Raw genomic sequence first — 15,982 nt, 5'->3', positions numbered from 1 at the left:
AAAAGTTCTGCAACTGCTTCTACTTCAAGAGTCAAGGAACTTCAACTTGTTTTCATTTGGACACTGCCAAATTTCTGAATGGGATTAAATGATGCAGTTTAAAGTGAAAAGGGATTTAATCTAAAGGAACAAACAGACATGGTAGAATTTTGTATTTTATGCTGCGTTTTCTATACTGTGAAAGCCATTATTTCAGTACAGTGGTTTCTTTGCCCTAAAGGGAGAAGGACATCATAAAGTTCTACAGATTTGAATTAGACTTGTCATGCAAGTTCACGAGATTTTGAGCACTAATGTAACCTTACATCCTGAAATTACTCCTGATGCAAAACTAGGATGATAATCATCACCTGCTTTACAAGGATAATGAGAATTAAATAAATAAATTGAATATTTGTTTGGAAGACGTTAAATAAATGCTGAGAAAAATATGATTAATACGTATTTTCCTTTTTTCTCTTCATCATCTTAATCTGAAACGGTTGCTTGAACTACTATCTGGATACGTGACTACAAAGATATACCTGGTAGACACAGTGAAATACTAAGAAATAATGTCAGCTGTCAGATGAAGTGTACAAATATTTCACGGTCTGAATAAAATTTTACTATTATGCCACAGCCAGATCACAAGAAATCATTCAGTGATCAAACAGGAGAGCTAAATGAGGATTTCTTTTACCTCCAGGTTTGTATGTATTTTTTCTAATCTTTGCCATCTGTTGAATTTAATCATCTTCAGGGAGTAGCTGAAGTCTTTGTTTATGCAACCTATTGCATTGCATTACAGTTTCTGTTTTCTTCACCTGATCTATGCCTTTGTTCAGCTTTAAAATGATTGGAAGCAGCAAATGCATATCTAGAGGCCTATTTGTAAAATATGGACATTAGAGAGAAGTAGAAGCACTAGAATTAACATGGAGAAATCTGAGGCTAAATTAATGCCTGATCTTAGACAGACCAAGGCGTGGGCTACAGTCCACTCTGATTCTTGACTTATGGCTGTTACTGAGAGTATTGCAACAGAAGCTCCTATAATACTTCTTCTGTGTCAGCAGTGCTGACTGGTGGTGTTATTTGACCAACAGCTCAAGTTCAGTTTACCTATAGACTCTGTACAGCTTTGCAGGAATTTGTTTGTACAGACCAAACTTGGAAATCAGTTCTGAAAAAGATACCCAACTTTCAAGTGCTTACATTCAACTTCTAGATCACCTTGAAAAAATGGCAAGTTCGAACCATCATGGTGATTAATACCTTATCCATTTTTTCCTGCATTTCCCTTAGCACTGACTGACCTGTTGACCATTCAGACTCTCCTTGGAGACAAAGATGTACATGAAGATAGCAAGGAAGTAGTGACTTGTCTGAGTTTCTGCTGGTGTATACTTGCAAGAACAAACAGGATACCAAGGATTACCTTGCTTGTAAGGATCTTCCTACCTTTTGTTTAGGTGTGGGTATACCACAGTCCTTGCTTAAAAATCATCTCTGGATATTGTAATCCTCCATTTAGCTCTCAGTCTACCCTACAGGATTGATTTTCTGGTTGCTAGTGTGTGAAAATGAGTGATTTTAAATGTTAACCTGAAACTCCCAGTTCAACTGCAGTTTTCTCATGATAGACAAGATTAAACAATTTGACAGAAGCAGTCTTCCTGTACCACAGAATTTCAGAGATGTAACCACGCATAACTTTTGAATCTTTAAATGGTTCATTGTTTTATTCCATTTTGTAAAGTGGCAGTGAACTTGGAGGCCAAACCTTTACCTACAGGTATTTTCTTGCTATCCAACAAGGAGGTACCAATGTTAATCTCCTTTCATAAAATCAGTTATCTGATTTCCTGGACTTATCAGAGCTGTCAGAAGAGAGATGAGCCTACTCTCCCTTCTTTCCAAGCTAATTTCAATGAAAATGCACTAGAGTGGATGTAAACTAATAATTTTAGATTTCAACTGCATTTTTATTTTGAAATCTGAGTCGTCCAAAGGGATCACAGTTTTTACCTGTTGCAGTTTACCTGCATCATACCTTTATTCTAAATGACAATGGTAACTTAAACCTCTGAAGAGATGTTTTAGTCAAAGCTTACAGAATACATGAAAGAGACAGGAGAAGACCTAGTAAGTCATTTTCTATAACCCTCGCTCTCTCTGCACTACTTATCATTTCAAATTTGACTTCAGCCTAAGCTCCTTTGGAGTCTCCTCCTTTTTCGTTTTCTCAGATATGTCTTCTTTACTTTTGCAGAGTGGGTATGGACTACGAAAGGATCCTATTGTCTTTGCTACAAACGCTACCCACTGTATTTCCCATAGCTGTTCTAATCTATTCATTACCCTTGTCTAAAGGGGAGATCTCTTTCCTTTCCTGTGAAACCCCATGTTTCTCCAGCACTATGAAAAAAGCAATACAGGAATGAAAGCAACATACTGGTTGATGTTTAAGATTATACATAAAGTAAAGAGATATTACTACCTGATGTGGTTTAACTCAGCATGGAGCTCAGCACTGCACAGAAATTATCTCACTTTGCCTAAGTAAGAGATCTTTTCATGGAATAGTCAGATAGTTAAGGTTGGAAAAGACCTCTCAGATCACTTAGTCCAACTGTCAGCCCATCCCCACCATGCCCACTGACCATGTCTCTCAGTGCCACAGCTGAGATAAGGATAGTTCATCAGGATAAAATAAATAAATAAATAAATAAATAGATGTAACAACAAAAGAAAGGAATAAAAATCAAGCAATGTGCAATACCAGCTGGCCAAAGCCCAGCCAGTCCATGAGGAACAATAGCCCCTCCAGCCAACACACCCTAGTTTTATTGCTGAGAACAGCCATATGGTATGGAATATTCTTTTGGCTAATTCAGGTCAGCTGTCCCAGTTCTGCCCTCTCACAGCTCCTGGTGCTGCCCCAGCTCCCTCTGCTGACAGGGCAGTAAAAGAAGCTGAAATGCTGACTCTGTGCAGCACTGCTCAGCCACAACTAAAACGCTGGTGTGTTATCAGCAGTATTATCCTAAATCCGCAACACAGCACCATATCAGCTACTGGAAAGAAGGATAACTGTCCCAGACAAAACCAGGACATTGCCCTTCACTTTCTATGCCTTCCAGAAAGAATGACATCTTAAGTGGACATAATTTTTATTATGGTACTAATTAGTCAAATAGACACATGCTTACTCTGTGTTTGCATTTGTGTTGTTTCCAATTTTATTAAATCTTTTTCTTGCATAAGAGATGCTTTTTTACTTCTTTTCTTGTGGATCTAAGTAAGAATGTCCAAAACTCTTCTGTGATATTGAAGCTGGTCCAGACTTCAGAGAGCATCAATAGCATGAGCATCACAAGGCTGAGCTCCTGTTCATATTCAGCTGGGCTGCACCGAGAGTGCAGCCAGGGGCAGCATGAAGCTGGTGGGGCTGATAAACATACTTGTGGCCCTGGTTAAACAGGTTATTTGCCTGAAATGATCTTTTTGTTGTAAGCTGAGAGAGAAATACCTACAGTAATTTTGAACTCACTGTGTGAAATGCAGTTATACTTCATGACAGCAGTGAAAGTGCCCTTAAGACCTCTCTTCAATTTGTCTCTCAGCTATAAAAAAAAGTCAGATCACTGCATGTTAGGAAAGAAATACAGTCAAAAAACTTCTGAACCATACTGTAACACTCTACTTAGTGTAGACTATTCTGCACTGAGGAATCATTATTGCCTTGGCTCATTTTTGACTTAAGAGCTTGGGTGTGCAATTCTTTTTGGACAAAAACTCTGTTTGCAGATGACAGAAAAGGTAATCAGCATCACCTCCTTATGTTACTATTATTTATTATGTCAGCCCAGCTAACAGTGAAGAGATAGGAAAAACAAAACAAAACAACAAAAAACAACCAATTGTGACTATAAAACCTACATGAATTTTAATGAAAAATTATAGCAATTAACGGTAATAGATGTTACAGTGTGTTCACAAACTTCTAGAAGTTCATGAACTTAAACAAATGTGGTCTATTTCTAGATCTTAATAAATACATTTCAATTTGTGCGTAAAATGAGTCTTGACGCACAAGTGTCTCTTCATCATATACTTTCTTTCCAGATCTGTAGTTCTGTGTTCTCATGCAGATAAAATATCTTAGTTTACCAAAGTGAAAGAAAAAAATGCAGCATCCATATATTCCTGTAGCTTTAAAATCGAGAAATTACCTTTTGTGGGAAATACTGAAAACTGCACAATACCATATCAAAATTGACTGTGAAAATGCAGTTGTTAAGCATTCAGGTGGGAAATGTTAAGGTTATTATTTATTTATTTTTATGACTACCATGTAACTCTGTTTCCCAAAGTGCATGTGCATTTTCCCCTTCTCAGTGAGCAAGGTAAGGTCAAGAAGGACTGAGAATAGTCGTAGAAAACATATAAAGTGCAAAAAGCTTATCCTTAAAGAAGGACTCCTTGTTCCTCATTTCAAGTTCTATGAAGAGATGTTGGCCTGATAGTGATGCATCTGGTGTGAGTTGGGTGGTGGTGGTACAGCTTCCTGCTGCAGTCTGGGAAATGTCAAACTTCTGACCTGATTCAAGGCCAAGCCTCTGGATGATGAGTTATCACACGCCTAATGCAGCCAAATAATGTGAAAACATCTTTCCTTTTGTTCACAACCCTGTTCTACTGGGGAAATGTAATTTCCCTGATGGGTTAACTCCTGTTTATCACACTTCTGTTTCCAAAGCTATTGCTCTGCTTCTTTAAAGCCTTACAAGCAAGAGGCAGCTTGCTTGAGACCATGCACCTATTTCACATTGTGTGTATGAGCAATGAAGACATATCTGAAGATCATTCATTGTGTGAGCAGTCCCAATAGAGAAACAGTGCTGGGTGCCTGAATAAGTACGCACTAGTGAAAAGCACAGTGCTGGGTCTGAGTCTTGTTGGGGAACGCTCTGAAGTCCATTATTATTTGAATCTCATCGTCCACCAGAAACATAAACAAGAATAAAAAAGAACAACAACAGTAGAAACAGAAGTCTTTCTAGTTGACTTTCTCTGTTCACTCTTTCTATGTAATTTCTCCTTCAGTCAGCCCCATTCCTAACATGATAAATTTGGAAAGGTCACAGTATTAATTATCTTCAAATGAGTGTGTATATTCTTTTCAACAACACCTCATCAAATCTGTGCAGAAAATGACAAGGCCAGCTTCTATTTTTGTTAGTGCCGTGATTTTAATTGAAGAAGATAGACAGAGTAGAAATCAAACTGGTAATCAGAAAGTCCTATTCACATCTAATACATCCCATCCTTCACACTCTGCCTCCTTACTTTTGCTTAGGGGCACTTTCTGACACCAGAAATATCACAATGATGATAACAGAGTTTGGGTATGGTTTTGTTTTTTTTCCCGACTGTGAGAGTTAGAACAGCGTTAGAAACACTAGTGTGAATTTCAGTAGTCTAGGGAGCTGTAAGTTCCCTGCCTGAGTGAAAAAAAGTGTGGAAGTGACTGCTGAAATCATGTAACTAGTCGGAAGATCATTGGCCGCTGTGGAGAAATGCTGTTTTACATCAACAAAGGTTGTGACACTAAATCTCATCAGGGACTTCCAAACTATGTGTTGTAGAGATCCTCCAGTGATAAAGGTATTGTTCGCTTTAAATTTGGCTGTCAACAGCAATGAAGCGAATTCCTGTTTTCTGAGTGTTAACTTGAAATAATGTGAAATAGCAAATGCAGAATAGCACGATCTCAGTACACACATCTTATCCATAACAGTAACCTTTCAAGCACTCATTATTCATATTATGCCTTTTGAATCAATAAAAAGTGAACTTCTGATATATAGCCTTAAAACCTGTGGCACCATTATGTTACCCAGCTAATGATGCCTGGTTGTCAGTGCATGTCCTCAAGTACAATTATACCAGTCAGAAAGCTTTTGGGTGTACAAGATGGGGGAAGGTCTAACAGCTGCTTGTAGGTAACACAAAGAGGACCATCACCATGGTGAAAGAAGGTAAGTGGATCCATAATAAGGAATTTGTTCAGGGTGGCTACACTGGTGGAAATTTGGAGGCAGCACTTCAGTCTGTGCAGTTTCGTGCTTTACAGTTTTGTCAGAGAAGCTTAATGTCTTCCTGGTATAATAAGTCCAGCAACAACCCAGCCTCAAAAGTGCATCTCTGTACTCCTAGAGAAGAGCAGCAGAAAGACAGTGACACAGGCTATAACATCCCATGTGAAACAGTCCCTGCCACTAGAAAGAAATCCACTATTTCCACAGCTGTGTTATCATTTCATTTCAGCACAGAACACAGACTAAACATTTTCATAGAGGCTTCCAGACCAAAAAAGATACTCAAAGTCCTCAAGAGAGTTAATTTAATAGAGTAATCTGCAGGATGAGTTTTAAGGCTGGCTCAGAGATGGGTGATTCCACAACATTCCAAATTAATTTATGACAATGGAAGCTAACACTGTATTTGCAGTCAATCAGTGATGTTTTATAAACTTTAGAGCATGTCCCAAAGCAAAAAGGTGAACTTATGCACAGAGAAGTAGAGATTAGGTCATATGTTCTCTGTGTATTTACACAGTACATGAATAAATAGCCTACTCTGATATCCTGCATCCAAAAGGACAGAACCATAGAAAATGTAAGCTAGACAACTTCTATGTCGGAAAGCACCAGTCTCCTGTGACAGTTTTCAGCAAAGAATGAAGCCCAGAGAAGCTGAATGCTGGGAAGGAGAAGATTTTTCCTGAGATGTTACATGTGCAGAATTGAATGGGAAAAGCTCCAAAATAGCTGAGGTGCTATGAACACATTTCATATACAGGACAATGGTGTTACTATTTCTCTTGTTTTGAAAGGAAGATGAACAGATGGATGGATGTATTTTACCTTTTGTGAGTGAATCTGATTCCTGAGTTACATATAAAAATTGTTATTTTGCTACTAATACACAATAGCAGAGCAGATGAGAGTTGAGAATCAACAGCAGGCATTTACAATTATTTTAGCTTTTTCAAACAAAAAAGTATTCACCCCAAATCTGTGCAAATTCCATTTAAGAAACGTTTTTGCCTTGATTTCTGCAACAATAAAGAAGATAACTAGGAAAATAATAGAGCCTGCACACTGACTATGAGCTGGCAAGAAATGAGCCACCCTCCAATATTGATTCAACTTTGCCCCTTTGCATTTTTTTGTTAAACGATGGCAGCTGTTGAACAGTAGGCAGGAGGAAACAAAGGGATTATTCTGAGTTCAAAGGAGAAATCTAATACATCAGTCTTGCAAATGACTGGAGACCAAGCAGGGATACTTCAGAATCTGTTTCCAGTTTCCTGCCGTGATGCTCCTGAATTGTGTCATAGCCTTTTCAGCTCCTTGTAGAAAAACTTGCTGTTTGGGATGTATTCTCTCTGTGAAGACAATGCCAAAATGTGTTTGTCTTCTCTGTTGAAGCCTGCTTGGGTGATGATGGCATGGTCAGATGATCTCATGGAAGTTAAAGACCTAATCTGTCAAAGAGCTCAGAGAATAAAGAAGGAAGACAAATGTTGCTTTTAGGAATTTTCCCCAAGAAGTGTAAAATGTAAGAGAAAGGAGAAAAAATGGCAATTTTACTTCAGCATGGACACTTTTCAAACAAAGTTCTCTGCCTTTTTCATTGTCAGTTCAAGTTAGACTTTAGAAATGAAGCCCTGGGTTTCAGGAAGGCAATAGTGCCTTCTCCTCCTTATTCCAGGGAGGTTTCATAGTTTTCCTGGGATCCTACCCTCAGACTGCAAGAGTAGTTCTTGTTTAAGAACTTTAGGATAGATTAACCAGATGAAGAATAATCTGAGGCAGTGGCAAAATTATAATATATTTGATCATTACATTCAATTTTTAACTCATCACACTGCTGCTATATAATACTACATAGTACACTAAAGGTACACTATTACCTGCAGCATATAACAGGCAAAGGTAAGTAACACAATGGAAATCACGAAGACAGGAAATTGAGATCAACATCCAACATGATGTAATCCAAAAGACAGTATGAGCAATGCATATTTTTTTAATTTCTTACTGCAAAACACATTTTCAGAACTTCCAGATCTGCCCTTATTAAACTTCAGTGTGAGGAACTGCCAACACAAACATGAAGAAGCTAACCTCCTGTCCTGAGAATGACATCTAGAGGATTGAGGTATCTCAGATGGATATGGGCATTTTAGAAATTAGCCTCAGCTGTCAAGAGACAAAATTAATTTCTCATTTTGGCAGAAAAAAAGCATGGAAGTCCATAAAAACTGTAATTCTAATAACTCTTTTCAGGTAGATCTATCATGAAAATAGTTAAGTGCTTGCAACATATATCCTCCTTCATATTGTTTTGAAGGTCCTGAAATACTTTCCTCTTCTTGCCTCTCATTTCTTCCCTCATCCACCCCAAATTTCTTCTTTTCTAAATAAATTCTTGTATGGAACCATATTATCATAGAATCATAGAATCACAAGGTTGGAAAGGACCTACAAGATCATCTAGTCCAACCATCCTCCCATTACCATTGCTACCACAAGCCACTAAACCATATTTTGTAGCTCCTCATCCAGACGCCTCTTAACATTGCCAGGGACAGCAACTCCACCATCTCCCTGGGCAGCCATTCCAGTGCCTGACCACTCTCTGAGAAAAAAAGTTTTTCCCTTATGTCTAATATAAACCTCCTCTGGTACAACTTGTGGCCATTTCCTTGGGCCCTGTTTGTTGCCTGGGAGAAGAGGCCAAACCCCTCCTCATCACAGCCTCCCTTCAGGAAGTTGCAGAGTGCAACCTGAGCTTCCTCTTCTTCAGATTCCCTGAGCTGTTCCTCATAAGATTGTGCTCCAGACCCCTCACCAATTTTGTTGCCCTTTACTGGACATGTTCCAGGGGCTCGATGTCTTTCTTGCAGTGAGGGGACCAAAATTGAACACAATACTTGAAGTGCGGCCTCACCAGTGCTGAGTACAGGGGGATGATTACCTCCCTGCTCCTGCTGGCCACACTATTTCTAATACAGGCCAGGATGGCATTAGCCCTCTTGGCCACCTGGGCACACTGTTGGCTCATGTTCATTTGAGCATTGACCAACACCCCCAGGTTCCTTTCCTCTTCACATTCATCCAGCCACACAACCCCAAGCCTATAGTGCTGCATGGGGTTATTGAGGCCAAGTGCCGGCCACTTGTTGAACTTCATCCTGCTCATCTCAGCCCAGCTTATCCAGATCCCTCTGAAGGGCCTCCATACCCTCAGGCAGACTGACACTATCTCCCTACTTGGTGTCATCTGCAACATTCAGCAGATTCTGCAGCTGAATATATATTCAGCAACTCTGCAGCATGCAAATTGACGCATGGCGTGTCCCTCAGAAGGACACAAGGAATTTCAGTAAGCAGATGTTTATCTGTTCTCCTTATCTAACAACATACTATGTTGACTACAAAACTTCCATCCCAAGACTCCACTGGCATCATTTGGATAAGCTGTGAATGCCTTTCTCCCAAGGACACATCAGTAGGACAGGCAAACACAGAAATAACACCTGATAGAACCTGACAAAAATACAGTTTAAAAACAGCACTTCTTACCTGCTTATTCATAAGAATGTAGATAATGGGATTGCAAACAGTGCTGCTTTTTGCTAAGATGGAAGGTATGATGCTTGCAACAGGAGTCACCACACCTGGCTTACCAAATGTTGCAAGTAGTGCTATAACTCCATAGGGAATCCAACATACAAGATAACAGATAACTGTAGTGATCACCATGAACAGTACGTGGTATTCTCTTTTGCGAGCAGTGTTCTTGTGGATTTTTCCAACCTAGCAAGAGACAAAAATAAAGACAGGATTGGAGAAACTGTGTAGTTGTTTTTATTGTTTTAATAATCTTGCCAGTCTTAGAGCAGAAATAACAATCAACACTGTAATTCCAGAAGCAAAACAAACTCAACCCCTAAAGTGAACAAATGCAGTGGAAAGACATAAAAGAAGCCTTTCAGAAGAGACTTTATGTGGCTGGATTCACTCTTCACAGACTTTTTTTTCCAGGTGGCTCACCATTTTGGTAAAGTGTCTTCCTTTCTGATAACCATCTAAACCATATTTTTGTGCTTTTAGGAAAATCATGCTTGATCACTGGCTTGATTTTGTTACTGTGTTATTTGGGGGAAATGGAGAGGAACTGGATCAACAAGAAGCACAGATTCAAATGACAATTTTCAGTGAGTCGTACAGTAGCTTGTCTTGCTATCATGAATTAACCAACAGTTACATTCTGGTTATAGCTGATCAAACCCAGCTCAGCTAAGGAAGTATTTAAAGCCTTCCATCAGCACTTCAAAATATACTCTCCTTTGATCTGTTCTGAGCTAAATTGTCACATCCATTCTGAGTCCAGACCTTTAAGTCAGATGTTAAACATTATAACAGTTCATATCACTGAGTGCACAGGTAATACCCAAAGCCTGTGGAAGCCAGCAGTAGATTGGGTGAGGTACAGATCAGGCATGAGTGCTTACTGAAATTACAACATTTGGAAACGTTAACTCCAGAATAGTGAGGCTGATCTTCCTAAGTATCTTAGTAGCCAACAGAGAAAAAAAGAAAAACAGTCTCTGCAAGGAGGTAAATCTTTGTTCCAGTTGCTCTCCACTGGCTCCAGATAGAGCCTCAGCACACTGGTCTTCCAAAGTTATAGTTAATTCCATCACTTCTTTCCAGAGTCTGTTTAGTAAACCCAGATGTGCCAGCAGGATTTCAGGAAGCATTTAAATGTTTAAAATAAATCAAGTGGTTCTTGCACTCAGCCAAATAAAATTTACGTCCACTTTAAAGTCTCTACCTCCAACTGCAGCGTTTGAGAATAAACCATACCCAAGGGAAGGGCAGATGAAACTTTAAACATAAATAAGGAAAAGTGCAGCTCCCTGTAATGTAGTGTACCCAAACTTTATCTAACAACAACAGCAACAAAAATTAAAAGAGGAAGAAGCCACAAATTACCTGAGTCAAATCGTTGTATGTTGCCAGGTACACAACTTGCACAAGTTCATGCAGTATGAAAACTCAAAGCTTTATCTACTTCTCTGCTGTGTGGGAATTTTTTTTATAGTGCATGTGTTTGTATATGGGACAGCAAATCTGAAATGTGCATAGTAACTGTACAAGCGCATATGGGAGGCAAAGTAATATGGTGACATTGTTTCCACTTAACTATGATCCTACTCTTTCAGAGCCATTGATTCTACCTGGGATTTTGGTAGAAAAATTTCCACTGGATGTAAACAAAGCACACACTAATTTAGTCTGCCAAGAATTATCAAGTATTTTTTCCTATATAGTCTTCAATTGATTTTTCTGAGGAAAAAAAAATATAATAATAAAAATAATAATAAATCAATTGCAAAACCAAATCTGCCTATTCTGAAAACACTCAGAACAATTCTTCTGTTTGAAATAACAAAACTTGTTTCTCGTAATTACTTTGGCTTGACAAGAGAATAATAGATAATGGTCCAATCTTGTACTGGCTATTTAAGCCATAATTTTTTGCGACTAATAGGAACCTTTTCTGAAGAATTTAGGGATCCCATGTTAGCTGCAGCTAATACAGCTATGCTATAGTCATTGAAAGTCAGAAGTGTAAGGCCCTAGCTAGCTACAGCAACCACAGCTAGAGATCTTCAGTAAGGGTAGAGGCATCAATCAGCACATTAGAGTTTGCAAGTGTTTACCATCTGCACAGATTAACTACAGATTAGAAATAAGGGAAGAAAAGATGTGTAAATGCAAAGTGATCGTGTTGAGATTTGTTATGCATCCTTCTAGTTTCACATCTTTGTTTCCTTAAGAAAGGAAGCCTATACTGTCACTGTGTCTCTGTTACTATGCTAAGTCTGACTGTCCTTTGGTTCTAGTATCTTCCCTACAAATTTGACTGTGCTTTTGAAACTGACAAGGTGGACAGAGGCCTTTGACACTAAGTTCTTCATATATCACTAGAGAATAAGGCATTTTCTTAATGTGCTCATCAAGAGGAAAAATGTAATGTGAAATGAACTCAGATACCAGAGAATCCACCCTAATTTGGGTTTTATTTTGTTTTTGTTTCTATTTTTTTCCTCTCATCTTCCTTTTCTGATAATTATAAAGGAGAAAACCGATCACAGCTGTTCCTGCAACAAGACATAGATATGTCCTCAGTATCTATTAAAGATGACCTTCTGCTGCAATTTTCTATAATTGAGTTTAAACACTCATTTGTCAAGAGTCAAATCTATTGGAAGGCAAATTCTGTTAGCTGTCATGTCCAAAAAGTCTCTCACATTCATTTTAAACCAATGTATCAAATCATGATTTTTAAGTAAACATCTTACTATAATTCTATACCAGAAAACATAATTGATGCTTCTCTCATTTTTTATTTGTTGCTCCAAACTTCTACAGCTGTTAACTGCATTTTATGCTTCATTCATCTACTTCCTCAGTGTCAGTAATCTTATTTCTTCATGGTATGTTGGCCAACAGACTCCAGTTAATTTTATTCCATATTACCTTGGCTTTATGTTTACTACTGAGACTCAAAGTTCAGTGCTCTTTATTTGGTACTAAAGCAGGTGGCCAATGTTCCGTCCAAAGACAGAACAGACCACAGGTTTGTCCCTCAGTACTAGTTTGGGAATGGAGCCTATTGGGATGGTGGTTCAGCAAGCACAACACTTCAATTAACAGAGCCAGCAGAAGCACACGGGTTCATTATAAAATGAGCAGTGTGGGGCAGTATTAGAACCCTCAAGAAGCTGCAGACATCTGTGAGAGCAGTAAAAGAACTGAAACTGGAGTGATAGAGAAAGATCCAACAGCAAAGCCAGACTTGCAGCTGAAACCTGAGATGCCACAGCTGGCCATAAAATGGTAGTTGCTCACTTAGCTATGGAAGAATGAATAGCACAAATGTTACTGTTTTCATACAAGATACTCCAAGATGGAGAAGGCATGCTGAAGGTCTGCTTAGCTTGATGCATAGGACATCTGAGTGCTGGAGTTGTGCCTGCAAAACTGGAGGAGTGAACAGGTAGGGGAGAGTCATATTGCTCAGTCTCTGAGCAGGCTGCTGGACTGTTGTATGCCAGCCCTTCCCCTGGCCCTATACCACATCTTGGGAAACAGTTGTGTTTGTGATATGTTTTCTATCCTGTTATAGCCTGACCTCAGTCCTCATCCCCCTGCATTGTTCAGGAGAGGGAAGTAGAAGAACCAAGAGTGAAACTGACCTTGGAAAGAAGGAAGGAAGAGGGAAGATATTTTTAATTATCACTACCCTACTTTGTTATTAATTGGCAATATATTAATCTCTAAGTCAAATCTTTTATGCCTGTAATGGTAATTGGTGAGTGATTTCCCTGTCATTGATGCATGAGTTTTCTTTGTCTTATTCTCTGCCCCTGTTCTGCTGAGGAGGACAGTGAGAGAGTGGCTGGGAGAGCACCTGATGACTAGCCAAGGTTAACCCTTCACATTGTGAAATCACCCTAATTCATTCTAAGATATGTTAACAATGCAAGAGAAGCTATGGGATTTCAGGAAGTTTTGATTACTCTGTAGAAATGCCCCTAGAGTTTGGCTTTTCAAAGTACGCATTATATTTGCCTACACATTTATGGTTTCATTGTCTTTGCAGCTTTGCAGCCCACATTTAGAAGGTGTTATCTTTAAAAGCACTCTGCTTAGAGGTGCTGGAATGCCCCAGGCAAAGTACATCTACAGGAAAATTACATTTTTGTACACGAAAAAGCAGTAGGTAATTTAGCATCAAAACAATTTCTTATCTTCAAAGTATTGCACAATTTAACACAATTGCTACATTGTATTTTGAATAGTTGAATGGAAGTGCCTCCCAGAAATTCTTGGTGTCTGCACAGCCAGATGATAGAAGACCATTAAACTGTGATAATAAAAAATATTCAAATAATGGGCTAGATAGCTGAATTTCTAAAGCCTAAATCTAAATGTGAAGATAGAGAGTGTACATAGTATACTTTTAAAATACACAAAATATCTAAACTATATCTTGAAATGTAGGCCATTGGACTCAGAAGGTATTTACTGAGGTTTGCTGGAAACTACATGCCTTTGCTGTAAATTCAGGTCTTTGTTCTGGGACAAAGGCCATCTCCAGCAAATCTGAGACCCATTCTGTTGTAGGGAAGGCATCACATCTAAGGAAAAGAAGATATGGAGGAGGAAGGTGGAAGGTTATTTTTTGATTTAAAAATAATAATGGTGGGTTTACCCTAATTTTACCCAAGGAAGTAGCGGAAGTGGGGGTTGTTTGTTTTTCAGAAATAAGCCTGAGGTAGCAACAGGTAAGGTTGTCTAAACTTAGGCACTGAGCGTAAGAATAGCACAATTAGCTCTCATTTTGCCCTGTAGCCAATCTGTAGCTTGCATATATACCCAGTACATTCTTCCACCCTCCTTTTCCACTCAATCTGGCATGCAAGACACCATAGTTATGACTAGAGGAGTTTTCTGAGCAGACACATTAGATGTGATATGTCACAGAGCATGGGAGAAGCCACAGGGGTATGCAGTGAGGAGGAAGGCAACAGCAGAAAAGTGCTCAAAGGAGGACTGAGTGACATGTTACTCAATTGACCTCAAAAGCCGAATCCTCTCTTCTCCCATCTGATGAGATGTAGCAGATGTATTGCTCACCAAGTGATGGGCTGCAGTTCATGCACTAGAAAAGAAGGAACTGGCAGCTCTGGGCAGAGCATGGAAAATTTCAGTGGCACTTGTCCAAGGCTGGAGGGATCTTCAGTCACTAAAAAAGGGTTATTACAGTAGGAAATGGGAGGGGTTAGTAACAAGGTATGCTAGCAACTTTTGCTGTAACTGGGATGTTTGTTAGGGTGGTTGTTTAAGAAAGGGACCTCAAATATCTGTAGCATATACTCTGCCAGGAACACCAGGGAGCAGTCTCAGATATGTTGTAGGCAAATTTATGGCCCTAGAGAAGATTGGTTGACTTTACAGGGAAAAAATTAAAAATAGAAAGAATAGGCCTTCCTCGAAGAAGACTAATCAAGACCTTCCCTGTGCATTAGTGTTATTAATGTTACAGTACAATAGCAAGGAAAAGAATAGTACAGCTATCTGTAAACCTCTCTCAGCCCCATGTGGGTTCAGCTGGTCATGAATGGTGGGACCAAAGGAGTACTAGTAGAACTCCACCTGCTCAGAAGAAGCCAAGAAAGACCTGAGTGATGGCAGTACACAGACATTGTGTTGCTGCATCCTAAAGACAACTGCAAAGTCTAGAATTCTAGAGGTACATACCCATGTCATCCCTGAAAGGCAGTAATATGTACAACTCTCATAAACCACGGGCAAGCTGAGTTTTGTTTTATTTTATACACAAAATAAAGAAGATGGACTAATATTAGCTATTATGAAGGGGAAGCATCATGATTGCTTTCATGATTTCACCTGTGAGGTTGGTTTTTGTTTTATGTTTTGGGTTTTTTTTTGTTTGTTTGTTTATTTGGGTTGTTTTTTTTTTTGCATTTAACCTGGTCTCTGTCTTTCACTTGATGTAGGTACGTTTCTTCTCTAATAAAGCCATTATTTTACACTTTAGCAGTTCCCAGTTATTTTTTGAACATCTTGAAAGGTGATGAATATATGGCACTCCATTCACCTAATCACAAGATGGAGAGACTGTATAGGAAAAACCTAACTTCCAGACATGCTTCAAGGGAGGAAACTGCATATCACTGCATCTTACAGAGGGCTGTCCAGTCATCTGGTCTTTCAAGATCTGTTAACTAAGATAGAATATAAAAATCACATATACCATGAACCTCAGTAGTCGATTTTGTGACCATCCTTTACCTAGCCCACCCTAAAAAAGCAATATGGAAACA

At 39.0% G+C, this 15,982-nt stretch overlaps 1 protein-coding gene across 1 annotated transcript in view; it reads right to left on the bottom strand.

Moving 5' to 3' along the window:
• The window catches only part of LOC107306547 (pinopsin-like), an 86,854-nt gene that overhangs the window by 19,487 nt on the left and 51,385 nt on the right, over positions 1 to 15,982 (bottom strand). The window contains exon 4 of the mRNA XM_015849804.3: positions 9,642 to 9,875. Within this exon, the coding sequence (XP_015705290.1) occupies positions 9,642 to 9,875 (234 nt within the window). The remainder of the gene's footprint in view (positions 1 to 9,641; positions 9,876 to 15,982) is intronic.

This window comes from Coturnix japonica, chromosome 1 (assembly GCF_054131305.1).
Source record: "Coturnix japonica strain WE chromosome 1, WE-NBRP24, whole genome shotgun sequence".
Taxonomy (NCBI): Eukaryota; Metazoa; Chordata; class Aves; order Galliformes; family Phasianidae; genus Coturnix; species Coturnix japonica.
The sequence above is the reverse complement of the archived record's forward strand: the minus strand, read 5'-3'. Positions and strand labels throughout refer to the sequence as shown.